Source organism: Halichoerus grypus, chromosome X, assembly GCF_964656455.1.
Source record: "Halichoerus grypus chromosome X, mHalGry1.hap1.1, whole genome shotgun sequence".
Lineage (NCBI taxonomy): Eukaryota > Metazoa > Chordata > Mammalia > Carnivora > Phocidae > Halichoerus > Halichoerus grypus.
This window is the reverse complement of record NC_135727.1, coordinates 130,347,940-130,374,665: the sequence shown is the minus strand read 5'-3', so window position 1 is coordinate 130,374,665 and position 26,726 is coordinate 130,347,940. Positions and strand designations below refer to the sequence as shown.

Genomic DNA, 26,726 nt, shown 5'->3' with positions numbered 1-26,726 from the left:
TGCCAGTCATGTTCTTCCCAAATCTTTCTGTTGACTTTTGTTTTTCCTCTTCAGGGAAGCACAACAATGACTGATATTCGTATTTGAGGAAGGCTAGTGCATGTACCCCACATGTGGTTTTCCTAAAGAAAAGTTCATGAGGGATTTGCTAATAAGGCACCACATGCCCATCCCCAGACCGTCTTGCTCCATATTGGAACTGTCGCCCCCCGGGACCGAGGGATCCCACCCTGAATTCCTGTCAAATACATCGTTGGAGCCACTGCCTTTGACTCTGTTTCCTTGCCTGCTATACCCTTGCAGAAAATAGAATAATGCTAATGTGGTGGGGAAAAAGCAGTTTTTGAAAATTGCGCTTTACCTGCAAAATCACTTGAAATGCCCTTGCCCTGGAAAATAGTTTTATCATTGCCCGGTTATTTGGAAAATATTATTTTATTATCAAATGTACATTATATTGACCTTAAAAATACAGTAAAGCAGTCATGGGGATAACATGTGTCCTATTTTCCATGAGCACACATTGATGGGGGGTGGGGGGTGGGTGGGGGAGACACTTCCTGGCTTTTCCAGGAGGCTCTGGATTCATTGTGCAGGGTCACGGCTTAGCTCTCTCCTGCCCTCTCCCCCGACTTCAGCTCTCAGGATAAATCCACAAACAAGGAAATTCAATACCCCAGCCTCCCATACCATAGGGTTGCTGGGGAATGTAATATAATAGCGGTTACTGAATTTGCTCAAGGAAGTATAGGGGATTTGTTTTTACAATTGTATTTCCATGCCTGCTCTCATGTATCCAAGTCTTGTAAAGACCAATAATTTATTATTTTTAATGAGACAGAAAGCATTTCTTTCTTTCTAGCCTCATCGTCTGATTGGAAAGAAAATATAAAATGTCTTTATGTAAGACATTATATAAAAAGTGAGTTCCAGGGAGAAAGTGAGTTCCATTATATAAAAAAGTGGGTTCCATATAAAATGGTAGCTGTATTGTATGAAACATGTACGTTACAAAAACATCAGTCACTGTGGTTCTAAGCCCTTATAGGGCAAGCTGGAGTTCTAAAGTGACAGGAAGTAAGTGAAAGACGGGTAGTCATTCTAGAACATTCTATCATATTAAGACTGCAGCAGGTTAACTAGGGGATGCATCTTCAACGGGGCAACAAGGCACTGGTCATCTCTACGGTTTATTTTCAGTGAGTGCTCCTTAGGTGTGCCAAGACGCCCAGTAAAGCATAGACGTGGCGTCTGCAATGTTCGCCCACCTCCGGTGAAACGCCCCAGAGGCGCAGGCGGCATGCCGTAAACATCAACCAAAGTCCCCGGAGAGGCTGAACCGTCCTTCCTGCGTCTGCATTGCTTCCTTTCGCCGACAAGGCATAGGTCAAAGTCAACATGAACCTGAAACCCAGCTGGGGGCCACCGTGCACCATGACGGATCAGTTAAGAGTTCTGGCCATCCGGCCGCGGCAGCTTCCCTTACCAATGACGCTTTGTTCTGACTTTCCAAGCAATGGCCGTGGAGTCCATGTCCCGGGGGTGGCGTTTCAGTAGACGTGGATATAAGTAGTCTTTGAGTCAGTGCCTAGGATGTTCTTTGCGGTGCACTTGTAGAAGCCTGCGTCTCTGTGTGTGGCCTGCTGGATGGTCAAGGAGCCTTGGGGATGAAGGAATCTGTTCCCATAGAGACGGGCCTGCGCCCCGGCGGTAAGGTGCGATTTGTCTGGCAGGTCCCAGGTGATCTCAGCTTTGGGAATCCCCATGGCCATGCAGTTCATCTTGACGGTGTTCCCGGGCCGCGTGTAGATGACGGGCGTTGGCTCACTGGTGATCCGGGGAGGGTACGCTATCACGATAACTGGAAAGTTCATGACGGAAGGGCCGTACTCAGTGTCCACCTTGCACACGTAGGTCCCCCTGTCGAACACGGAGGCGTCACGTACCGTGAGGGTGCCGTTTTCCCAGAGGGAAAAGCGCCCCCGTGTTTGGGGGCCCTCTAAGAGCAAGGTGTTGGGGAGTGTCCAAGAGAAGCGAGCCGGCCGGCCCCTTGGAGGGATGCAGTGCAGCTGCAGGGTCTCCCCATTGATGATGCTCACCAGATGGTGATACTGGTTACTGGTCTCGGGTTTCAGCCCCACCTTCAGAGAGACCAGCCTCTCCGTGTAGCCGGCAGAGTTCCGGGCCACGCAGCGGTAAGCCCCGGCGTCCACGGAGGAGAGGCTACTGATGTGCAACATGCCATCACTCTTATGGTAGAACCTCTGCAGCTGCTGGCCGCTCTGGAGCTCCGTCCCATTGGGAAGGACCCACAGCAGGGTGGGCGTCGGGGTCCCTGCGGCCGAGCAGTTGAGACTGATGGTGTGGCCGGCCATGGCCGTGATCTTCTCGCTGACAGGGTCATGGAAGATGGGCTTCTCCACGGGCTCCAAGACAGTGAGCTGGACAATCAGCCTGGCTTCCCCTCCCTCGTTGCGGCCAATGCATGCCAATTGCACGGAGTCGCTCTTCCTGAGACTCCTGATGTCCAGCGTGCCGTTGCGATGGATGGTGATCCGATTCCCATAGTAGGGGGCCGGCAGAACCACGCCCTCGGGAAAGGCCCACAAGACTCTCGGGGTGGGGATGCCTTCTGCCTGGCAGTCAATGAGTTTGCGGCTCCCGCCGGCAGCGATCTCCCGCACGGTGGTGATGGCGTTGGGGTTCCCGTTGATGGTGGGCGACTGGACGTTGACATGAATCCAGACGGTTTTCCTGTCCTCCCCCGCGCTGTTCCTGACCACACAGGTATAATTACCGCTGTCTGAGCGCTGGGCTTTCTGAATGAGGAGAGTGCCGTCCTCATATATCTGGTACTTATCAGAGGAGGCGGGGATCAGCCTGTTGGTTGGAGAAAGCCACGTCACCTTGGGCGTGGGCTCCCCTTTGGCTTCACAGGCCACGGTGACCACGTCGCCATAGGGGACCTGGACCACGGAGTACGTCTTGTTCCGGATGGCGGCGGGCTCAGTCACCACCTTGACCCGCACCCTCATCTCATCCTTACCAACCTGGTTTTCGGCAAAGCAGGTGTAATCCCCTTCCTCCCGCATGCCCACCTCATTGAAGTAGAGGGTCCCATTGTTGAAAACCACGTAGCGCTTGGTACGGCCACCGCCGTCATCAGACTGCATGAAGGAGTTGACCAGGCTGCCATCCGGGAGGCTCCAGGAGATCTCAGGGTTGGGAAGCCCAGTGGCCACACAGTCCACCTTCAGGTCACCCCCGTAGAAGACCTTGTGGTCATTTTCCTCCTTGTGCTCAATCTTGGCCGGTTTCATGACCACGTTCACCTTGAGCACGACAAAGTCGTCTCCAACCTTATTCCGGGCAACGCACAGGTAATCCCCTGCATCTTTGTCCGTGACGGATTTCACCACCAGGGTCCCATTGGCGAACACCTTGATTCTGGTGTCAAAGCTGACCGGAAAAAAAAGAAAGAGGAGGATGTCAGTCTCCCGTATGCTCTATCCTGGCTTTAGGTCACCGGAACAAAATGAAAACATGTGGTTCTGGAAACTATCTGGGCACGTGGCTGCTACTGCGAAATGTCACATTGGTTCTGCAGCCTGGAGGGGACTGCGTTGGACTGCATTCACAGGCGGAAATCATTGATTTACCACAAATAAGAAGTCGACTCGGTAAGAGTCTGACCTTTGGCTGGCCTGGCCCCTGACTCAAGGATGTGAAAGGCAGTCAAAGACTTCCAGCCTGTTAGTGTGGGTATACGTACATCTCGTATTTGCAGGGCGGTCAGGGCTCAGCTTACAGTAATGATAAGATCAGGCAAAATGTGACAGCCATGGAGAGAATGAATCTGAGTGAACTCAATAAAGAAGTGGAGTTCTTCCTGAATAAAATGCTTCAGCTGTTTATCCTTGATAATCTTGTATTATATTATCTCCCATTATGAGGCAAGAGACTGCCAAGTGGCTACTCTATGCACTGTGTAATTGGGGTTATTCCCAGAGTTTTAATGCTAACATTGGGTTCTTTAGAACATGGCAATATTGATGTGACGTCTTCTTCCCTAGAACTTGTACCTAAAGCTGGATGACATTTCACCAGCCAGCACCCCAAGCCAGCGTTCCATTCCCCCATGTGAAATGATGACATTGGACCTAAGCCCACACATCTCTGGGTTAATAGTTCAAAAGCTTTTCAGTTTAAAGGAGCCGATAATGGGGAGAACAATAGGAAGGTCTTCACTATGTATGTGACCTTTTCTTAAATATTGAGGTGTCCTTGCGTGTCAGACTAACATAACATAATAAAATTAAATTAAATTAAAAAAAAAAGAACTCATGTTTTGAATAAGAGGTGGAAAGACTTGGGAGGTTCTTCCTTTAGAAGTGTCCAGACTGAAAAATCTCGATTACACATAATTTATAATGGTGGTATTGGAGAAGGAGGGGGTTAAATTTAAATGCATAAATAAGGGGCGCCTGGGTGGCTCAGTCGGTTAAGCGTCTGCCTTTGGCTCAGGTCGTGATCCCAGGGTCCTGGGATCGAGCCCCATGTTGGGCTTCCTGCTCCGCGGGGAGTCTGCTTCTCCCTCTCCCTCTGCCTGCCGCTCTGCCTACTTGTGCTCTCTCTCTATCTCTCTGTCAAATAAATAAATAAAATGTTTTTTAAAAAAAATAAAAATAAATGCATAAATAATTCCTGAACTTTGCATTATTTGAACAGCGTGTGTGGAACTGTGTTGTAGAGTTACCAAAAAAAAAAAAGAAAAAAGAAGAAGAAGAAGAAGTCTGCCTATGGTTGAATCAACCTGATTATTGTGAATAAAATACAAACAACTACTAACAATGACCAAATAAACTGTTTTGTTGGCCGCAAGTGCAAATCAAGTCAACATAAATCAGTAGGAGAGGAGCAGACAAAGATATTTCAATGTGTCTTAGAGTTTAGAATCCAAAACTTTGTGCAGTAGCTCATGTCTGCCAGCATTTTGAAACTTCAAAGTGGTGAGTCCTAGCCTCGGTCATAATCACAATCCATGGAGCAACCCAGAAACACAGACATGCCTACCCACCGCTGGGCATCGGGCTTCAAGAAAAGTTCCAATATCTGTATTTTTAAATAGTCCCAATGTGAAGGGAAGGCACAGAGCCCGCTCTTTTATAAAACTCACATGGGTTGTTTAATCGCACTTTCCAAAGAATGTAATTAGTCCAAATTTAGTAATAATGAAGCCACAGAGACGGCGATTTATGATTTATGGGGAGATACTAGTAGAACGGTTCACATTCGTAGTGGGATCACATTCTTTTGCTGCCATTCATTCAACACTGCCTGAGCTGTGCCAAAAAGAGCTGAAAACAGTTCTTCCGCACATGGCAGTACATCTGCCGAGCTGGGAGATAGTCCAGGGAAAACTGCGTACGTGGTATTCTGGATGGAGTGTGCAAGGTTCACTAGGCACCACCCAACTGTCTAAAGTTAACAGGCTGCAAGAAAGCGCGTTTGCCTTCTTCCTGCATTGGAAAGAGAGGGGGGAGGCCAGGCACAGCTGCTCAGAGCCCCTGAGCGCTGGCTTCCCTCCCTGCGTCCTGGGTGGGACGGATGTCCACATGCATTCCTGCCTGAGCTGCCGGGCTGTGGATGCTGGAGACACACCATAAGCCAGGGTTTCTCCACCACGTTCCATTTTGCCAACCATTGTCTCTGTGCTCTGTATCTTGAGACATGTATTGAAGAGACATTGGCACTTTTGGATCTAGCCCATGGTTTCTCAGCCTGGGCACTGCTGATATCTGGGGCTGGATGACTCTCTGGGGTGGGGCTTCCTGGGCACTGTAGGGTGCTGAGTAGCATCCCTGGTCTCCACCTACCAGATGCCCGTGGCAGCTTCCACTCTAGTGTGACAACCAAAAATGTTCCCAGTCATTGATGAGTGTTCCTGGTGGTGCCATCTGTCTAGCTGAAAACCACTGCGATAGATAGATAGATGATAGATAGATAGATGATAGATAGATAGATAGATAGATAGATAGATAGATAGATAGATAGATAAGATGGATGGATAGATGGTTGGATGGATGGATAGATGGATGGATAGATGGTTGGATGGATGGATAGATGGATGGATAGATGGATGGATAGATGGTTGGATGGATGGATGGATAGATGGACAGACAGATAGATGATAGATCAATTGTGTTTCATGCTAGGTCAGAGTGTCTCAGCCTGGGCACTCCTGACCGTTGAGCTTGGATGACTCTCTGGGATGGGGCATCCTGGACACTGTAGGGCTTTAAGCAGCATCCCTGGTCTCCACCCACCACATGCCCGTGGCACCCCCATTCCCTGAGTTATGCCAATCAAAAATGTCTCCAAACATTGCGCAATGTTCCCTGGGGCCAAAATCACTCAGGGGGTTGAGAACCAGTGCTCAGGGTCCATACATGTGGGAACAGAAGGCACTGGATGAGAGAAGGTGATCTTCTTCGAAGCCAAAATAAACTGTTAGAATTCCAGTTGTGCCAACCCAGTGCCCTAGTCACCTAACCCTTTAACTTTTTTGTGTTCACACCCTTTCATTCTTAATCTAAGGCTGTTTTATGACAAGATCTGCAACTGCGTCTACAGTGTTCTGTTGAAATCATACAATACACAAAGAAGGCAACCTAAATGTGGTACCTAATATTATCACTTAACATACAAATAAATATAATCGTTAAAACAAAAGTTATTGGTTCATTTCTTTGCTTGGAGAGAGAGGGGGGCAGGAAAAGAGGAGAAAGTCCAAGTGTTTGTCCCAGTTTATAAAGACAAGATCTCACTGGGCTAAAACGAAATGTGCCCGCCTCCCCCCTCGCGGCACACACAGGGAGTCAGGTCAGTGCATCCTCGCCCCGGACACAGAGTCATTCCCTCCTCTGACCGGCCCCACGGAGAGGGCTCCCAGGATGGCCCCAGGCATGTTTTAGGGCGCCGTCCCCAGCTCCCAAAGGGGGAGCAGGAGCATTAGAGCAGTGCCCGGCGGCGAGCCAGGAGCAGGCACGTACCTGAAGAGCGAGTCCATCATGCGCTTGGACGGCAGCCGCCAGAGGATGCGCGGCCAGGGGTCCCCCGAGGCGCTGCAGTCCAGGCGGAGGGTCGCGCCGTAGCGCACGTCGGTCCTCTGCGGGGAGGTGCCCGTGATGCGCGCGTTGGCCGCCGCGCGCTGCACGGTGAGCTGCACGGTCCTGCGCGCAGAGCCCACCAGGTTGGCGGCCACGCACTCGTAGCGGCCGCTGTCCTTGGGCGCCAGGTTACGGATGTAGAGCGTGCCATTGGGGAAGACGAACAAGTTCCCGTTGATGAACTGCGAAGGGCGGATCTGGGTCCCGTCCCACAGCACCCAGCGCACGCTGGGCAGGGGCGCGGCCTTGGCGGTGCAGTGGATGTGGATGCTGAGACCCGGCGGCAGCGAGATGTTCTCCAGCTTCTCCTGGTGGATGACCGGCGGCAGGGCCGCCACGTGCAGGCGGATGGCCAGGCTGTCCGTGCCCGCCGCGTTGCTGGCCACGCACTGGTAGACTCCTCTGTCTGAGAAGGAGGCCTCTTTGATGGACAGCGTCCGGTTTTCGTGCAGCGTGACCCTGCCCTCCACGGGGGACACGGTCTGCCACACCCTCCTGTCCGGGAAAATCCAGGAGATCTGGGGGGCTGGGGTTCCCTTGGCCAGACACTCCATGGCGATCGTGTCTCCCAGGTAGACGGTGACGTCCTGGTAGTGGGAGGCGAGGATCTGGGGCTGCTGCACCGTGACGGACAGCAGGACCGCCATCCTGTCCACCCCGTGCAGGTTTTTGGCGGTGCACACGTATTGGCCTCGGTCCTGCACTTGTACCTTTCGGATGACAAACGTCCCGTTCTTCAGGACCTCGAACCGTTGCACTCTGGTGTTAGGGGTCATGAGAGCACCTGCGGGTCAAAACAGGTATAGTCAGGTTCTGCGTAGACACACCGTCTCGGGAAAAACCAAGAAGGAGGGCTGTTAGGGGTGTAGCGGAATTCTCCCCTCTATGTCCCGAACAGCAACAGCGAAGGCCAGCCCCCACCTCCAACATGGAGAAGACAGAACATTCTGTTGCACCATCTTTACACCAACGCCCCCTTCAAGCAAAGGGCAGCCAGCATGGGTTTCGTAGAGTGTTCTGGAAGCTGCCACGAGGCCCAGGCCCTCCCCAGGGGACCTCCTCGTCACTTCAGCTCCTAGAGACGCCAGCCCACCTCACTGGCACAGCTTCTGAGCTCTTGAGGTCCCCAGGCTTGCAGCCACCGTCCACCTCTACCCGGCCAGGCTTTGGAGTCCAACACGAGCCAGAGTGAGCGGGTCATTTGCTGCCCCCACTGTGGCTGAGTTGAATGCCAGGTCGTGCACTGTTAGAATCGGGGGCGTTTGCTTCTCTCTCTCCCCACCCTGTACTTCCTATATGGTATATCTCATCTTCCTGGGGCTCTGCCACAGCGAGGATCCGTATTAACCAAGTGTTCCTAATGCTTTGGCATCTGGGTCCCGCTGACTCTGGTGGGAGGACAGCCCGTCCCAGAGCTAGGCAATTCCTATAGTTAAGAAGCAATTCGCCATTTAAAAGCAAAACAAGCAGTGCAGAGCCCGCATTCCCACCCCTTTGTCTATGGGGCTCTCACACGCCCAGGCCACCATGCACCTGCTTTCATCTTCCCAGGGCACGTACCAGACAAATAGGGGAGCCCCTGTGCCCCAGAGCCCACTGAAATCAGTCAAGCCAGCCAGCGCCAAGCCTGCTTACCCTGCCTCACCTGTTTCCTCTTGCAGAAACTGCAATAAAGGCTCTTGTGCACGTTTCCCCCTCTCCCCCTGCCTGCCAACAGACCCTGGTCCTGCCCTGTGTGGTCCCCTCCTCGTGGAGAGTGAATAATAAACGGTCTTCCACGGCAGGCATTTCCTGATGTGCTGGCTTACCCTTTCTGAAGAATAACAAATCCCAGATTTAAAAACTGGAAAGCCCTGAGCTATAGCATTCTCTTCATCTCCCACACAGCTGGGTTCCCAGGTCCTGCTTCCATCACCGGCCATTCCGTGAGCTCTGACAAGCTCCCTCTGCTGCGGCCGGCAGGAGAAGCTGATTCGTGGCACGTGCACGTCTAGTGAGGGGACATGGCCCGGAGATGCTCTGATATCACACAACATATGGACAACCCTACAGACTGATACAAATGGGATGTCCCAATAGAGAAACAAAGGCACCATCCTTTGAGCATGAAAACCCCATGGTGTTCCCCATTCGCTCCTTCGAGCAACATTCCTTATTAAATCATTACGTAAACATATGACATCAATGACGAGCTGATCAAAGAAGTCCGTAATCCCCCTGTGCCCAGAGCCTCTGCTGAACTTTGGAACACGTCCAGCTCTGGTGACATAAACCTAAGCAAAGAATGCACTTGAGCTCCCTCAAGTGCTATGAGCATAAATCATTCCTATATCATCAAAGCGGAGAAGAGAAAAGAAACGATCCCTCTGATCAGAATCCAGGCCTGAAGGATATGTCCGTGTTGGGGGGCGGGGGGACAAAGGGAAAGGGGACGAGGTAGCTCTTTCACAGAAGCTGTGGCCTCTCAGATGGTACTTTTCTGTGTCACCTGACAATTGTTTCACCATTCAAAGGAAAGGGTCATTTTTACGAAGCTGAGTGCTCTTTGGGCATCCCAGAATTCCAAGTATAGGCCATTGTTATGAGCTGAATTGTGTCCTGCCAAAATTCATACGTTGAAGCCCCATCCCCTAGGATCTCAGAATATCACTGGTTGGAGATGGGGTCATTCAAGAGATAATGAAGTCAAAATGAGGTCATTGAGGTGCACTGTAATCCAAGAGAACTTGTGTCCATACAGGAATAAGGGATGAGGACAAAGACACGCACAGAGGGACGGCCACGTGAGCACACAGGGAGAAGACAAGGTCTACACGCCAAGGAGAGAGGCCTTGGGAGGAACCAGCCTTGCTCGCCTGGATCTCAGACTCCCAGGCTCAGCCACACCTCGATTTCAGACTTCCAGGCTCCAGGACCGGGAGAGAATAAAGGTCTGTCTATAAGGCAGCTAGTCCGCGGTGCTTTGTTATGGCAACCCAAGCAAATGAACGCGACCATATCTCTAGGTTCAAATCAAAGCAATGTCTGATGAGCCCAGAACAAGCTGCATTGACATCTGGCAGCCAGTGGAAGGGCAAGGGCAATCTGCTCACTCTTCCTTACCTTCATGGCACCCCACATGGGTGGTGGAAGGGTTTTGTGCTAGGTTTCTCTGGGAAAAGGCAAGTGGTTCCTTTATGAAATATTCCCGAGCCTAGGTCATTCCCTACCCAAAGAACCTATGACATGTCTCCATAGTCTCATTAAAATCTCACATACCTTAGAGCTCAAGAAAGAGCTCTGGGTCCTTACTTCCTGTCCCCCTAAAGGAATATCCTTGTATCTAGGTTCTCAGATGTCCTCTTCCATCCCATCCATCTGTCCTTTACCCAGACTCTGTAGTTTTGCTTGGGGTCACAGACTCAAGTGACCTCCTTCTACACCAACCCCGGTTAAAATGCAAACACGTAAATGCCTTACCTGTAGAAACCTTTGTCCAGGTAATGAAAGGCGTGGGTTTCCCCGTGGCCTCACATGGGAACACAGCATCTGTCTCCGCAGTGACAGACACGGTCTGAGGGGATTTGGTGATAATTTGGGGCTTTTCCCCAACCGTCCAGAATTTGGATGCAGGGGGTCCTCCAGCAGAGAAAAGCTTTGAGGTGCTGTGATGGAAGCTTCTGGAAGGCTGGCCAGAAGATGCCACAAAGGGGATGGAGCTCCGGGTAGAGTAGACCACAGGGACGTTCTGTACGTTTGTGGAGGGTGGCCCAGTAGCCCGGGGAGGGTGCAATAATGGAGGTGCCGGGGGACCAAAGTCCACGTGGATGATGCTCTGAGAATGTATCCTATTGTGGGGACCTGGGTTGACTTTTTTGTCTCTTATCACAGGGGCAGAAGAGGTAGGCACCTGGGGTTTCAGAGTAACTCCCAACTGTGGGAAAGAGAGAGTCCTGTTGAAAAAGAAAGGGAACCTCCCATTGGGATAATGGGGGACTCTTGAACTTGGAAGCTTGCCAACAGGGTCTCTGAGATCCGGGATGTTGTTATTCCCAAACACTTTGGAGTTGCCGTTGAATCGGTCCATCCCTTGGTCAGTAAACTTAGTGGAAATGCCAGGTTTGGGCTTTAGCGCTGGAACAACGGGAGCTGTCGTACTTGATAATCTTGGAGTCATCAAGTGCTTATTCTCTGGCAAAACCCTTGAAGGATACGCCGTTATTCCTGGTTTGTTGGTTAAGTGACGAGGCGGCTGGAAAGTTACAAAGTATCTAAAGGAGCCTTCTGTGGCCGTATGTGTTGGCCTCACCGTCCCCCTCGGTTGGATCGGTTTGGCAGGAACTCTGGCTGGCTGGGGGAAGACTTGGACTCTCCCGCCCTGGTGCTTTCCATCGGGGCCCTGTGGGAGACTGTTTTGGGTCTTTCCATCAAAGGCTTCTTTTTCCAACTGCTGCTTTCGAGCTGAGTTAAATTTATCCTGGTTGGAAGAAGGGGTGGATAATTCATTTGGCGTCAATACATGCTGAGTTCCCTCATTATTCACTGGGGGTGCTTTGGCTTCTGGGACCCCCACGTAATTCAAGAAAACATTTTCCTTGGAATCTGTTGCTGTTGGAGGTGTCTTTGAAGTAAGAGGTGTGGGCTTCGTGAAGGTCTGTACCAAGGACACAAGAGTGGTGGCTGGGAATGGGGATGCTGGCTCCCCCATTGGAGTAGGAGTCGGGGTGTGATGCCGAGGTCTAATTTCAGCTGGAGTGGTTTCGTGATGATCTTGAGCATGGATGGTGGTTTCTGCCTCACTTGAAGACAAGACAGTGGTTGAAGCAACCACTTCTTCCAGTTGAAACAGTGTAGAGGCTGCAACTGATGGTGGAAATTCCGAAGGAACACCCAGATCCTCCAACTGTTTAAGAAAGGGTGAGTCTGTAAAGCTTTCCACAGAGCTGGTAACAGGTGCATCTGTCTGCAGCCTCCCAGGCTGGGCTCCCCTTGGGGGATTCCAGCGTGAGGTTCCTGGAAAGCCAGAGGGAGCCGATACCTCCTGAAATTCTCCCACAGTGGAGACCTCAGAGCCAGGAGGTGATGCGGTATTAGTGAAGGAGTCGTCAGGGACTGAGCTGTCGGTTTTATAGTCACTGATGTTTGTGACACCATAATTCTTCATTTCTTCTCCGTCCCATGCAGGCTTATAGGTGACTGGAATTGTCTCTTGGAATTTATTGGGTGGTAAGTGTCTTTTTGTGGCAGTTGTCACAGAATCTTCCCCTGTAGCTTTCCCATGCGGGTCCCCAGGTGTCAGGGAAATGGTTGTCAATAAGAGTACAGTTTCTGAACTGGGGGCAATGACATTTTTATGTTTGTTTTCCGGGGAAGGGCTGGGCGTGGATGCAGAGTCTGGAGGGCTCACTGTGGAAGTGAAATGCCGATGTTTATTTGGCCTCTTCCCGTGTTTCCTTCGTGGGGTCCCCTTGGATACGGGTTCTGTCTGCTTCTTCATCTCTGACTGCTTGGGGGTACCAACGGTGCTGTCAACCCAAGATGTTGGCCCCGGTGTACTCCCCACATGGTCTGGAGCCTTCACTTCAGGTACTTGAGTAGGTTGAGTAGAAAAAGCCTCCACTGGGGCAAAAGTCGTGGGCACGGTTTGTTTATGGCGGTGTCGGAATCTGTGGGGGCGGAATCTCCTCCTCCCACTGGGTCTCTTTCGGGAAGGGTGAGTGGTCAGCCCCCACGGCAAAGTGGCCTTTCCGGTTGGCGTCACTGCTGCAACCGTGGTGGTGTGTTTATCAAAGAGAGCATCAAGCGTGGTTTCCCTGGGATGTTTAAAGGGAGTGATGCCATTCACTCTCAGGGCAGGGTTAAGCAGAGTGGTAGATTCGACACCCTTTCCCATACTCTCAGGACTTGGGGAGTTTGTGGGGTCTCTCTCTGGCATATCTCCTTCCCATAGGGCCTTGGAATTCTCCTCTGTACCCTTTTCAATCAGCGGGTTGCCTTGGGTGCTTAAAGCACCTTTCGCAAGCCGAGTGTCATCTGTTTCTCCCTGTGGATGTCCTTCTGATGGGGCATCTGGCTCCCCTAATGTGAGCCCTTCTAATGGTTCAGATGTCCCGGAGTCATCAACCCACATGACGGTGGTTGGTGTAAAGGGAGTGGAGGTCAGCTCTTCCATGTTCTCTTCATCTGGTTGTGGGTTAGTCTCCACATCTGGGGGAATGTATGGTACAGTCTTGGACTCAGCCAAGGAGATGGCGCCCAACAGAGACTCGTACTCATTTGACGTAGGCTCTGGCATGGATCCAGCATCTACTGCAGGCCAGCGTTCTGTGGCCGTGTTTTCACTGGCGGGCTCCTCGTAGACCAGGTCCAGGGTCTGCAGAGTAGGAGAAGATTCATGAGCTATGGATATCAGGGTGCTGGCTATTGCCCACTTTGGGTCAGCTTCATTGGGAGTGGTATCCTCAGTCTTAGAAAAGTCATGGTCAATGAATGCTTCCAGATGTGTGCTTGTCACTTTGGGCTCAGCAAGAATTACTTCATCGTGCCCACTTTCCAGTCCCAACCTGGTGGAGGACACAGTACTGGAAACCTGATCCTCCTCACCAAATAGAGACGCATCTGCTGAGGTTTCTTCGGCGCTGGTTGTGGTCTGTGCTGGTGATACCGAGGGGGGAGGCACAGCAGGCCGAAGGGGTGTCACTTCTGGACTCACAGATGGAGGCGTGGTGGTTTTAATGACTTGGGGTATTTCAGTTCCCTTCGGGAGATTTTTCCCACGTACTCTGGCTAAAATATCTGCCCAGCGCTCTGGATTAATCTGTTTGTTGGCCATATTTATCCTTCGCCTGGACTCAAACACTCTGCGACCTTCTGCGATGTTCGTCTCGGGTTCTTTTTCAGAATTCTTCCAGTGTTTGAGTTTTCTTCGCCCTTTCTTGGGTTTCTTACCTCCGGTGATGGCATCGTCTTTTGTTTTGATGAGTACCTCTTGGTCCTTTGCGTGTAGACCTCTCCTTGAAGTGTTCTCTTTGTCTCCTATGCCTGAACCCCCTTCGTCCTCCACGACATCTCCCGGCACTCTGGAAAGACTCGTCCCACCTGGGTGTCTGCCCTTTTTGGATGACCTGCCGGATCCTTTCTTATTCACTGTGACCCCCACAGTAAAGTGATCCGCCCCTTGCTGGTTGACAGCCACGCATCTGTAGTAACCGCCGTCACTGACTTGGACCTTTGGGATGGAAAGAGTTCCATTTGCCAACACGTATGCATGTGAGGTGTTAGCCGAATTATTAATTATCTGTTTGTTTGGAAGAATCCAGCTGAGCTGGGCTTCGGGGATAGCCAGAGCACTGCAAGGCAACATCACTGGCTCCCCTGGGTTCTTCTGAATTGTCACAGTATGGCTATCGGGTGGCTGAGTGGCAGGCGGCTGCACAAGGACCCTGTATACCATCCGGTCCATTTCATCCCTCACCTGAGCAATGCACTGGTACAAACCCGAGTCCGACTGCTCTGTCGATCTGATCCTCAGCCAGCCGCTGGTGAGGATGGAGAACTTGCCATTTTCGTCCTCCATGGGTGCTTTGAGGACAGAGCCATCTGGGAGCACCCAGAAGATGGACGGACTCTCAGAAGCCTTCACGTTGCAGCTCAGCTGGCACGGGCTCCCTTCCAACACAGTCTGAGCTCTTTGCACTGCTCCGCTGGGCTCAATCATCACCCAGCTTCTGCTCCGAGACTGCCTCACGTCTTTGGTGGGCATGGTTAATGCATAGTGGGAATAATAGGAGAGCAACACCTTTTTGGCCGTACTCTGACGTCGGTTGAGTTGGAGATCTATGGTCGGCTGCATGACCCATCCCGGTTCTGCAAGAATGTGGGCTCTGACGCCCGTGTAGTAGAGGGCATCGTCATCCACATCTTGCCTGTAGTGGTAGGCGACCTTGGGGTCTTCGTGGAGCGTGAGTTCTTGGTTCAGCCTCACAGGGACCTCACTGTAATAGGCGATCAGTTTCCACAGCTTCTCATAGTTTTCCCGAGTCATTGGACACTCAAAGTCCAAGGCAACAGTCGCGTTTATATCAATCTCTTGAGGGTCTGTCTGGTTCAGGTGAATTTTGTACACATCCATTGGCTTCTTGATGTCACAGACCAAGTTCACTGTGTTCCCGTGCTCGTCAGTCATATTCAAAGAGATGTTCCATGGGGGGAATTGGAACCCCTCCAGAGAGAGCTGGCTGTCACCGTCCTCTTCTAGTTCCTGCTCCTCCTCGTTGTTCCTGCTCCTGTTCTGTCGCAGAGGGGACACTATGGAAGGCTTCAGACAAGTAATGTCCTTCAGCTTGTGAATCTCCTGTTGGTGCAGTTTGGGGGGACTGGAGCACAAGGTGCATAACTGACCACCTTCATAGGCTTTGTCCTTCTTACACTTCAGAGTCCCTAAAACAAATAATCAAACAAACATGCTATAAGTTAATGAACCCAAGAACAGCATGCCTCGCACACGGCCAGACAGTAAAGTCTTTGTGTGCCTCTTTATCACCTCAGTGCATGTCCCTCATGATTTAATACCTTACTCATGTCTGTGACTTCATCAATGACCTTCAATCAATTTAGCACAGAGTGTGGTAAGGAACTACCATGTTAGAACTACTTGACAATGAATAATGAATACTTTTTTCAAAAGTATTTTTAAGTTTTTTTTTTAAAGCAACTCTATTCACACACATTATACAACTTACCTTCTCTAAGGGTCCAGGAGAATCTACATAAACAAATGCAACCCGTGAAAATAGTTGCAGGTTAAAGGACCCACTTTTGCCATGAATCACATCGTATGTACCTTTTATAATTTTTTTTCTGTTGCTATAATTTTTCATTTCAGGCAGTGTCTACATTTTGGATTCACATTCTACTCTTGGCTTCCAGGACATCAAGTCTTCCAAAATGTTCTCCTAATCTGGTCTGCCTCTTTCACTCTTTTGTTCTTCTTGGGCCCCTGACTCATTACTGATGGAGTGTTCCTTGACTTGGTCTAGGCCCCCTTCCATCTCACTCTGCCCCATCATCCATGGCCTCACCCACATGTAGGTTTCCATCATCATCCGTTATCCAATGACGGCTCCCATACATGCTTCTCCCGTCAACACACATCTTATGAACTCCACACCCAATTTTCTACTTGATGTGTCTGTTGTAAAGTCACAAAGTCTCCTCCAACTGACATTTGCAAGGCCGAATTATGTTTTCTCCCTGCTCCAGACCTAGATGCCTTTTTATAGCAGTAAATGGAGTCACACTATCTCACATTGGGGAAAGGAGAAGAGTACAGTCCTCTGGATATCTGCCCTCTTCTTTCCATTCTCACTGGGAACAAATCTGTCAAAGGACCATCATCTATAACTTGGAAGCACATGAAAGTGGGACATAAGGTGTGTGTGCAGAATGGTCCTAGATAGGCACAGGCCAAGATGCTAAGTAGAAATTGAGGATAGCAAGACCTCTTAAGGGAGGTGATTTAAAAACAAATTTTTAAGGATTTTATTTATTTATCTGAGAGAGAGAGAGAAAGCACGAGCCAGGGAAGGGACAGAAGGGCAAGCAGACTCCCCGCCGAGTGCAGAGCCCGTCGTGGGGCTCCATCCCAGGACCCTAAGATCATGACCTGAGCTGAAGTCAGATGCTTAACCTACTGAGCCACCCAGGCACCCCAAGGGAGGTGATGTTTTAACAAAGCTCTGAGTGCTGAAATTAAATCAGACCCTGGAACATCCAGCAGATGCATGGTCTTCGCGGGTCCAATGACACTGATTGGGAAATAAGTTTGGAAGGTATAAGGAAGCAAACGGACAGCAGTGTGGCTACAGTGAGTGACTAAGTGGGGGACCTGCATGTTGCAGGAGGGTGGGCACGGTTGTGTAGGAACTCCTAGTAAGGAGTGTAACGTTCCATTCCAAGAGCAATGGGAAACCAGTGGACATTTAGACAGCAGTGTGGCAGGACCACACGCTTCCTCTGACAATTTGTTTGACAACTGCTCTGGGTAGAGTTGATTGAAGGAGGGGTGATCAAGGCTGCAAAGACCTGCCCAGAAGGCCCGACTCTCCTCCTAGAGAGAGAAGAAAGGAGCTGGACCCAAGCTGGAGGTCGTGAGGATAGACGTGAGCCAACAGACCTGGGATATGGTAAACCCAATGGGATTGAGGATGGGTTTCAAGGTGCGGCTTGAGGAAGGGAGTAAAAGAAAGACAAAGAAATAAACGCTTCCTTATTTTGAATCAAAATTTACTGTCTGGCAATATCTACACAACACTCCTGGTTTTCTGTTCTCTTGATCAATGCAGAACATCCCTCTCCCCCATTCTTAAGAGAATAACGTCATAGCCACTGCTGGCCTTCTCTTTTCCAAACTTCCTTGAACACCTCCTCATGGGACAGGGATGCACGGAAAACCCCCCATTTAGCTGTAACCCAAAGCTGCACATAACACTCCAGATATCCAACTGAAGACAATCGTAGTCAACTATATATAACTGATTAAATGATCATCGCTTTATATTTCACAGAAGGATACACCCATTATGTAACAGGGGTGTCTTAACATCAAGGTTGTATGACTTCCATGAATGTTTCCCACCATACCGATTTGGTGATGTGCTCTTCACAAGATAAAGCAACGTCAATACACCAGAGAACGGAACCTTTCCAGAAGGGTCAGGCATGTGCCACGGGAAGCCACGTTCGCTCTGCCCTCCTCTCTTACCTTTCGATTTGGCATCCCACTCCAGAAACCACTTCATCTCGCAGTCACATGACCACGGATTCCCATGCAGGTAAAGATTCTCCAGAAGCGGCATGTTCTGCAGCATCCCCATGGGCAGAGTCCTGATCATGTTGTCAGCGAGGTAGAGGTGTCTTATGGTGGAGAGTCTGAAATAATCCAGAAATGTCAACGTGGAGAACGTGCCGGGATGGAGCTGGTGCAGCATGTTTCCCTCTAAGTGGAGAAGCCTCAGGGATGTTAAGCCATTGAAAGCTTGTGGGTGGATAAATTCGATCTTGTTGTGGTCAATGTGCAGCCTCATTAAGCTCCAGAGCCCCTGCAGGGTCTGTGCTGTGATCACGCGCAGCTTGTTATAGCTGAACTTGAAAACCTACAGAGACAGGGGCGTAGCGGAAAATCCTGTTTATAATTTACAAAGCCACAAGCAGGGACAGAAACCAGAACAGAGGGCAGGGAAGTAATGACATGAAGCTGGTTTTTAACCTAAAAAAATGGCGATTTTATTAATCGTTTGGGAGCATTAGATTGTTCCCACTATTCATTAATGGTCCTACAGGCTGTAATTACTGATGCTTGTAAAAGCCTGAGTTTACCTGGAGGGAGCTGAGGTCTCTTAAAGCCCCGTCGGGGATGCTGGGGATGTCATTGCCATGAATCATAAGGAGCTCCAACTTGGTCAGTCCCGCAAGTGAGGTTTCTGACAAAGCCTGAATACTATTAAATCTAAAAAAAAAAAAAAAAAAAATGATAATAGTAATTGGAATAAGAAACAGTGAATGCTTAAATCCCATACGGGAAAGATTCTGCAGCTTGCCCAGGAGCAAGTTAGCAAAATGTTGAGTCTGAGGTCTACTGGTGCCATCCCCAAAGCACATTTGTTGCTCTGTGTCCATGTCCATTACCAGGGTCAAAAGGAAAGTGACGTATTTTTATTCGCCTTCATTCAGTTCAGGAATATTCGCTGGGAATTTTGACTAGGAACATGTTAATGGAGTTAGAGGCGATTTTAGGGAAACAAGTAGGATTTAAGTTCTAAAGGAAGTTGTTCCAAATGGCTCTTCTTGGAAACTTGCACTGAAAGTGTCAGTAATGATGAATGACACACAGGTCATTGAATGCAGAGACTTAGCATGAATGCAAAGAAACAGGCAGCTTGGGACATAGCTTTGCATCACAAAACAAGAGAAGGAGGTGCTCCAGGCTCTAAAGGACCAAATGAAAGAACTAACCACCCAACACACCAACACCATATGTCACAAGCACAAGCGGCCATTTCTGATGGATTCTCTAAATTATTTGTAAACGTTCTGGTGTGTTTTGGGTTTTGTGTTTGCATCCACATTGGTAAAGATGTTTCCTTGACCAACCTGAAAATTCCTCATTGCTACATTATTGGGGGCACAAGGGACTCTCCACAGTCAATCCCTGGGGAAGGGATTCTGAAATGAATGAAGAATCCTGTAGTGGAGGGCATTTACTTTATGCCACTGCTTCTGCTGAAATAGAACACATCTAGCCTGACATTCTGTATGACTTCTCCCTATCCCCTAGATAAAAGGAAACAGATCTGGACACAAGGCAGGTGAAGTGCTCATAGCCTAAAACACCAGATGACGCCAGGTCTAATTTTCTTATACATATGTGCCTGAACCCAGACCCGGAATTCGAAGTCAAGATGTGGGTAAACACTCCTCTAAGAGCCAGGTCTAGGAAGCATTACCTTTCAGCTATAAATTCCAGGAAATACAATCTCTGAGAGCAAACCACTCACCTTCATTACTTGGAACTCTTCATAGAATTACTTTAAACATTGCATTGTTTTATAAAACAAACTTATGCAAAGGAAAGGTCTGATGGAAGGAAATGTATCCTGTCTCATTAGGAAAAAGCAATAGGGATTCAAAATAATGCACAGGGACAATAGAGTAAAAATGTAATCATGGTTCCTGTTTGTCATTTAACTCATGGAGTCAATAGACAATTAAATACAGAGGTTCCCCCTTCTGGATTGTATGGGCAGTGTCTGGACACATGCTTGGGCATCACAACTGGGTGGGGGTGTGTTGGTGGCATCTGGTAAGTAGAGACCAAGGGTGCTGCTAAACACCCTACAATGCACAGGAGGGCCACCCACAAAGAATGACTCAGCCCCTAATATCAAGAATTTGAAGATTTGAAAACTTCCCAAGCAGAAGAGATTCTGTCTGTTGGTCTGTCTTTCTGTCTATCTATCCATCTATAGATCTATCTATCCATCTATGCATCCATCCATCCATCCATTCATCCATCCATCATCTATCTACCTATCCATCAATCCATCCATCTATCATCTATCTATCCTTCCATTCATTGATTCATCCATTCATCCATCATATCTATCTATCTATCCACTGGTCCATCCATCTATCTACCCATCCATTCATTCATCCATCCATCCATCATATATCTACCTATTCATCCATTCATCCATCCATCTACCATCTATCTATCCATCCATCCATCATCTACCTATTCATCAACCCATCCATCCATCATCATCTATCTATCTATTCACCCATCTATTATCTATCTATCTATCTATCTATCTATCTATCTATCTATCTATGGTAGTGGTCTGAACTGGGTGGTCTTGCCCCCAGGGGACATTTGCAATATCTCGAGTCATTTTTGGAGATCACAACTGGGAGAAGGAGAAGGTGCTACTGGCATCTAGTGGGAAGAGGTCAAGAATGCCACTCAACACCATGCAAAACAGGACAGCCCCTACAACAAAGAACTATCCTACACAAAAATGGAAATAGTGCCCCAAGTAGACTGAAGTTGAAAAACCAGAGTCTAACCCAAGATGGGATAGTCTACGAACTGATGCACTGCCTCATTCACTTACTATTTAGGATTCTACAGTGAAATCTGTCTGGGATGGTGAACCTAACAGGGAATGGATGGCAGAATCTAAACTCCTTTCCATTTCTGGATGCCTGAGGTTTGCCTGGAGACAGTAAGTTAGTGGGAGAATCGTATCAGGTGAGGTAAGTGGGGCTGGCAGGCGATCTAGGAGCTGGGGGTCCACGGGAAGGAGTGTGCTTCATTTGCTCCAACTTCAATGGGAAATGACTGGAAGGTTTTAAGAAAAGGAGTGACACAGACTAAAGTATGTGTGAAAACAATGCTCTACCACATGGAGAGGGAGTAAGTAAAATCACCCGAGAAGACCCTGAAGGTAAGAAAAATAGAAAGACCAGAAGGAGGAGGCAGGTCTTGGGACAGAGGAGGTGAGAGTCAAAGGCTCAACCTCTAAGCAGGTATTTTCTTCCCTCTGAGGACCCAACGCATGTGGACGAAGCCTCTGTGCGCCCATCTAAAATCCAGCAGGGAGACGGGGAAATCAGCGTGGTGCTCAGGGAAGAGACTGGAATGAGTCTGCATGGAGAGTCTGCAACATTATCAGCCACTCGCCCTCCTGTGCACATTGCCTCCCTCACTTGCTGATTGAGGGTAACTGACCACGGAACCACGTCAAGTGAAATGTTTTCTCGTATCTCAGAAATATAGGTGAGACTGCTTCACCAATACCGGTTAGAATCGCAAAACAAATTCTAAAATTAAAAAAGGGCAGTGTGGGCATTTGGAAAATTCAGAAAGAGGTCATCAAAACGGGTCTTTTCATCAAGGGGAAAATAAAAGTCTTTAAAGGTCTACAAATATGACACTAAGTGGATGATTTTTTTGGTTGTTGTTTGTTTACTCAAAAATTCTTGGAAAGTAATTTTTGAAAAAGCTCTGGGGCTGTCCAAACAGGAAACAGCAGATCTCTTTTTCCATGGTGACTGAGGACCCTGAAAATATCTCTGGGGGAATGAAAGATTTCATTAGTGCTTTGCCAATAATCTCTCATTCCTTGAGAGATTTCTCCTCCTTCCAGATGGCTAGAAGACAAATCAGACCGAGTCCTATCTGTATTAGACGTTGCTCTTCTTCCCCACCCCCCAGCAACAAAATGCATGATGACAGTCTCATGAATCAGAGAAAGTGCTGAGAGAGAAGAGTGATCTTATTGATTGAAATGAAAACACGGCATATGGATTCATGTTACCAATTAAGCCAGATGGAAGTAACGTACGTCGGTGCAATGAAGCTATTCCTTAACTGGTTTTCTTTTTCCTTTACTATCACACCACAGCATCTCAAAATACTATTGCCGTCAATAGGAAAAGAAAGCATCTTGATATCTATGTTCTATTCCAGCGGCCAAGCATTTGGGGAGACCGTAATTCATAGTCTTTACCATTTAGAGTTCGTTAAAATGCAACCCGCAGAATCTATGTTCTAACTGAGAAATTAAGTTTCACCTGTACGAAGTATTTCCATGTAAAGATGAGTAAAGGGAAAATGTCACAGAAATTATGAGGTATATACAACTTGACAAGCCACGGTCTAGTGGTGTTGCTAGGATCAAGCCATCACATTGTTAACCTTGTGGTTAACGTGGGGCATCTTCCCTGTCCCGGTTTTCAACCGGAAGGCCAGTAGGGAAAACGCTGATACTCCAGACCCTCAATACACAACAGGTGGCACATTCATGTCTTCTGGGCGGGACACACAGCGGAAAACCATTTCCTCCACCACCCCCATTCTCACACTTTCTCGGGGAATCCACGAAGTACCTTCAACTCTGTGCTCTGCCAAGGGGTCAGGCTTGAGCGACAAAGTGGTGAATCACAGCAATATGGGACAATATGCTGAGAGTGGTTCACGAGGGCAACAATCTCTGTTAACTCCCATTCTCTTCTTCTACTGCTGCTGGCCTTTATAAATGCAAGAAGTTCTTTTTTTTTAAACTCTGTGCTATAAGATGTCCAAGCATATGTACAATTATCTGTTCATTGACTCAGGTTTGGCCATTTCATTTTACTAAAACGTCCCATCAGTGGCCAGTCATCAAATCCTAAATTATTTTTGTTGTTTTGTAGGTGGTCGAAAATAGCTTATGTATTTTGTTGAGAAAGTCCAAGTAATTGTTTATAAAGTTACACATGAATACCTGTAATTCATAGCAACTAATATTTATGTATAGAAAGCACTTCTGCATATGAAACAAAATTTTAAAATAAAGGAGTTCTATCTGAAATGCTGCATAAAAACATCTCTTAAAATATATCCCTATTTTAAAGAGGCAAAATCTGCAACAATTCTTTTATTTCCCCAAGGTCACAATCGCATCATCCGGATAACTTACAGAATGTCAGAAATGTCCAATTTATTTTAAAATTATGTTTAATAGCTTCTGAAGTCTATTTAAGTAAGTCTATTTATATATTTAGGTCTGTGTCTGATACATCCGTTCGGACCTATTATCTGGAAAATAATCGTTATCATGGGAAATCTCTGGACACACTGAAGTTGTTCAGGATGCTGGTTATTAAGCCTTGTGATAGTGGTTGCAGTTCACGGATAAATTCAGATAACCGCCCCCAAAGGATTGCATGTAGTATAGTTAACATCCATCACCCCCGATTCTGCCCATATCGAGGTACACAAAGCTAGATAGAGTGACACAGAAAGGAATAAGCATTTGCAGTTACGTCAATGAGCATACATGTATGAAAAAAACAAGCAAAGACGCTGAAACTGTTCAGTAAGAATGTGGTACAAACCCCAAATTGATTCTTTCCACATGTTTAGAAATCCCAGCGGGCACAGAAGCCAAGGAGCGAAATGTGCAGTGGACCTCGCTAGGAACGTAGCAGGTGCAAGGGTGAGGACAGGGGAGCGTGGGTCGAGGATGTCCCCAGAGCAGGATCAGCACCACGGAGAGTGCTGGCCAGTGCCCGTGCCTTGGCATCTTGTCGGGGTGCGTTATCCCTGGACACCTGTGGGGGAACCACAAAATGATATCCGTTTATGGCCAGGTAGATCTTATGCTCAGCAGATGTTGTGTCAAGTGTTCATTGTGATTTGGAGCTTCCCAAGACATCATATGGTATCCTTCAGTGACACAAGATATCTGAGCCAAGAAACACGAAACTTACTTTCCTAATCTTTCCCCGTTAACTTTAATCATTATGTAGGATGCAAAGTAATTGCTGATTTTGACACTACGATTTGGAAATAGTGTGTGATGAGCGAGGGTAGGGAATACACACACCAACACACTAAAATATATATACATATGTGTCCAAATATACATATTCGTGTATATATATTTGTATATATGTAGAGAGGAGAGATACATTTGTGTTTCTATAATAATAAAGTAATTAAAATAACTATGTGTCTGCCTCCAATGTCAATTCCGAGCCATTACATATTGTACGTATTTGAGGTAAAAAAAAAAACAACTTATCAAGAGTGTCGTTATTAAGAGTGTTTCCCTTTTTTAATGACATTATTTAAAGTTTTCAATATATCTTCTGAAAGTGTTTAAAGGGTTCACATTCACTAACGAAAAATGTATTCCATTATATGTGGGTTTGTGTACTATCCTTAGTTTTATTTTTTTTCTTGGAAGAGCCACAGGGTTACCACGATGCACCATCGTTGTTCATCGGGGACACAATTTATAAAATGTGACATTAAGTGACGAGGAAAGTAAGTACCTGATGACATATGTTCAGGCAAAGGAAAAAGATCAGTGAAGTCATACACACAAAAATGGAAATGCTCGGATATTTCAAATAATAGGCTGCCTCAGCTGTCTGGTTTAGAATACCCGTGGTTATTTATTTTTTCATGCATTGGCCATCCCTTAATCATTTTATATGTTCGTCATCTCTTGAATGAAGCTTACTTAAAAATGGTAATGCACGTGGAAAGTAAAGTGCACAACACAGAAACGCGCCTGCTCTGGGCAAACGCTAACTGCTGATATCAAGCTCATGCGCTCGCACAAGCTAGGGGCATCCCAAATCCGGAGCTTTTCCGTCCTTTAAATCACTTCCAAATAGATATTCTTTTAAGCCCGTGTGCGTCCTCTCTTTGAGCTGCGCGTCAAGAGCTGACTCAGGTGCAGACAGCCCTGCGGGAAGGCAATTCAGGCTTCACCTCTGCGCTCGGGGGCGAGAAGGTTCCTACAGCCCCACGGAGTGCAGCCTCCCCGGCTGCCTGCGCGCTTCCCCTCGGCGCTGGGCTCCGCCGCCCGCAACGCGCGCTGTGCCCATGGGCGGCCCCGGCCCCCGAGTGGCGACGTCTCCTCCGCACCCTGCGCTCTCGCCAGGTCCCCCCGAGAGACCGAGAGCGCGCGCCCCCCGGGAAGCTCAGGCCCGGCGCCGCGGGGGGAGGCGCCCTGAGCCAGCAGGGCCGCCGGGGCCCGCGGGGAACCCGGGGAGGCTGGGCCGGGGCGGGCTAGCTGGCGCGGCAGCCCCGCGCCCTGGCCGGCTTCCAGCGCCCCTCCAAGGAAAAGTTGGGCTCTCCCGGAACGCAGCTCGGGTGGCCCGGCGGGTAGCCCCTGCTGGGACCCGCACACCAGGAGCCGTGTCTCCCGGGTGATGACTTCTCCAGCTTCCGTGCGGCTCAACCCCAGCGGGCGGAGGCTCTCCCCCTTCAGGAGGAGGAACAGGAGAAACTTCAGCGCAGGGCGCCGAGGAACTCTGGGGAGGCCCCGCAGCTGTGCTGTCCCCTCCAACGCAGGGCGGACTCGCTTTCACTTGCGGGTCCCCTGGGCACCTCCCTGGAAACCAGGGATGGGTCGGAGCGAGATTGCCAGGTCAGGGAGGGAAGGGGCAAAGGAGAAAAGGATCCTCCCGCCAGATTCGGCTTCTCTCCTGCCTCCGCGCTGGCCCCTCAGCCCCAGTGCCACGGACACTGCCATGCGTCTCTTCGCCTTCGCCCAGCCTTTCCCTTGGCCGAACCCCAGCTCCACCCCTGCAGCAGGGTCCGCGCCCCCCGGGCGCCCAGGCTGCCCTTGGTCCTCACCTGTCCTTCGGAAGCCGCGACACACGGGAGCGGGGCGCCCTGAGCATCCGCGGGGCCGGGGCGCGCGAGTCACCGCCGGGGGTCCGCCGGGGCCATGCCCTTCCCGGGCCGGGGGCGAGGCAGCGAGGCTTCCCAGCTCGGCGCGGAGAGCCGGATCCCTTTTATTCGCGTCGCCGAGAGGCTTCCCCGAGTCCACGCCTCGGCCCACCCCCACCCTGCCCTGCCCCACCCCGGGGAGACGGGGCGCGGGCCCGAGCCAAGGGACCCTGGCCGCGCGCGCTCTGCGCTCAGCCCTCCTCGCGCCTTTTCATCGCGCCTCGGCCCGGGAGGGCACGGCTCGCCCACTCCGGCTGCAAGAGCGGCCGCGGCCCAGCGCGCGCGGCTTTGGGGCAGAGCTCCTGGTCCCGGAGGCGGTCCGGGGACCAGGGGCCGCGGGAGAGGCAGGCAGCGCGCGGCGAGCCGCCGCACACGCTCCGCGCCCCGGACCGCTCTCCCCAGCAGGGCTGGAAGGACGCTCGCTGGCTTTCCGGGGAAGGGAGAAGGAGCAGGGTTTGCACTCCTCCGGGCGGGACGCAGTTTCCTCTGGCAGCTTCTCTGCACCCGTGTGCACCGGGAGCCGGCTGCGCCCCGCGGGCAGCCCCAGCTGCAGGCCGCGCTGCAACGTGAGACCCGCGGCCACGCCCTCCCGCGTCTGCTGTCGCTCCTGGACGCCCGCCTCTCTGCCGCTGCCAGAGTCCTGCCACAAAGGTGGAACTGCGCTCCTCCCGCCCCGAGGAGCCTGCGGGGGCAGCGCCAGGGCGGGGACCTCTGGGGAGCCTCGGGGTGTTGGCCGGGGGGACGTAGGAACGGGCTGGGGAGAGGGCAAGGGACAAAAGCTTCGGAGG

At 49.8% G+C, this 26,726-nt stretch overlaps 1 protein-coding gene across 1 annotated transcript; it reads right to left on the bottom strand.

Moving 5' to 3' along the window:
- Positions 1 to 416: 416 nt before the first annotated feature.
- Positions 417 to 26,468, bottom strand: MXRA5 (matrix remodeling associated 5). The gene is made up of 7 exons (XM_036097813.2): positions 25,843 to 26,468; positions 23,586 to 23,801; positions 18,525 to 18,654; positions 17,911 to 18,301; positions 10,629 to 15,587; positions 7,053 to 7,953; positions 417 to 3,459 (listed from the first exon to the last, which is right to left on the bottom strand). The coding sequence occupies exons 1-7, from the start codon at positions 25,887 to 25,889 to the stop codon at positions 1,551 to 1,553; spliced, it is 8,553 nt and encodes a 2,850-aa protein (XP_035953706.2). The 5' UTR covers positions 25,890 to 26,468; the 3' UTR covers positions 417 to 1,550.
- Positions 26,469 to 26,726: the final 258 nt, after the last annotated feature.

Excerpts from the sequence above, each read along its gene's own strand:
- MXRA5 (XM_036097813.2), bottom strand. The coding sequence starts at position 25,889 with ATGCTCAGGGCGCCCCGCTCCCGTGTGTCGCGGCTTCCGAAGGACAG. Across the intron at positions 23,802-25,842 it reads TCGCGGCTTCCGAAGGACAG|GTGTCCAGGGATAACGCACC; the intron begins GTGAGGACCAAG and ends GTTCCCCCACAG. Across the intron at positions 15,588-17,910 it reads GTGGGATGCCAAATCGAAAG|GGACTCTGAAGTGTAAGAAG; the intron begins GTAAGAGAGGAG and ends TATTTGTTTTAG.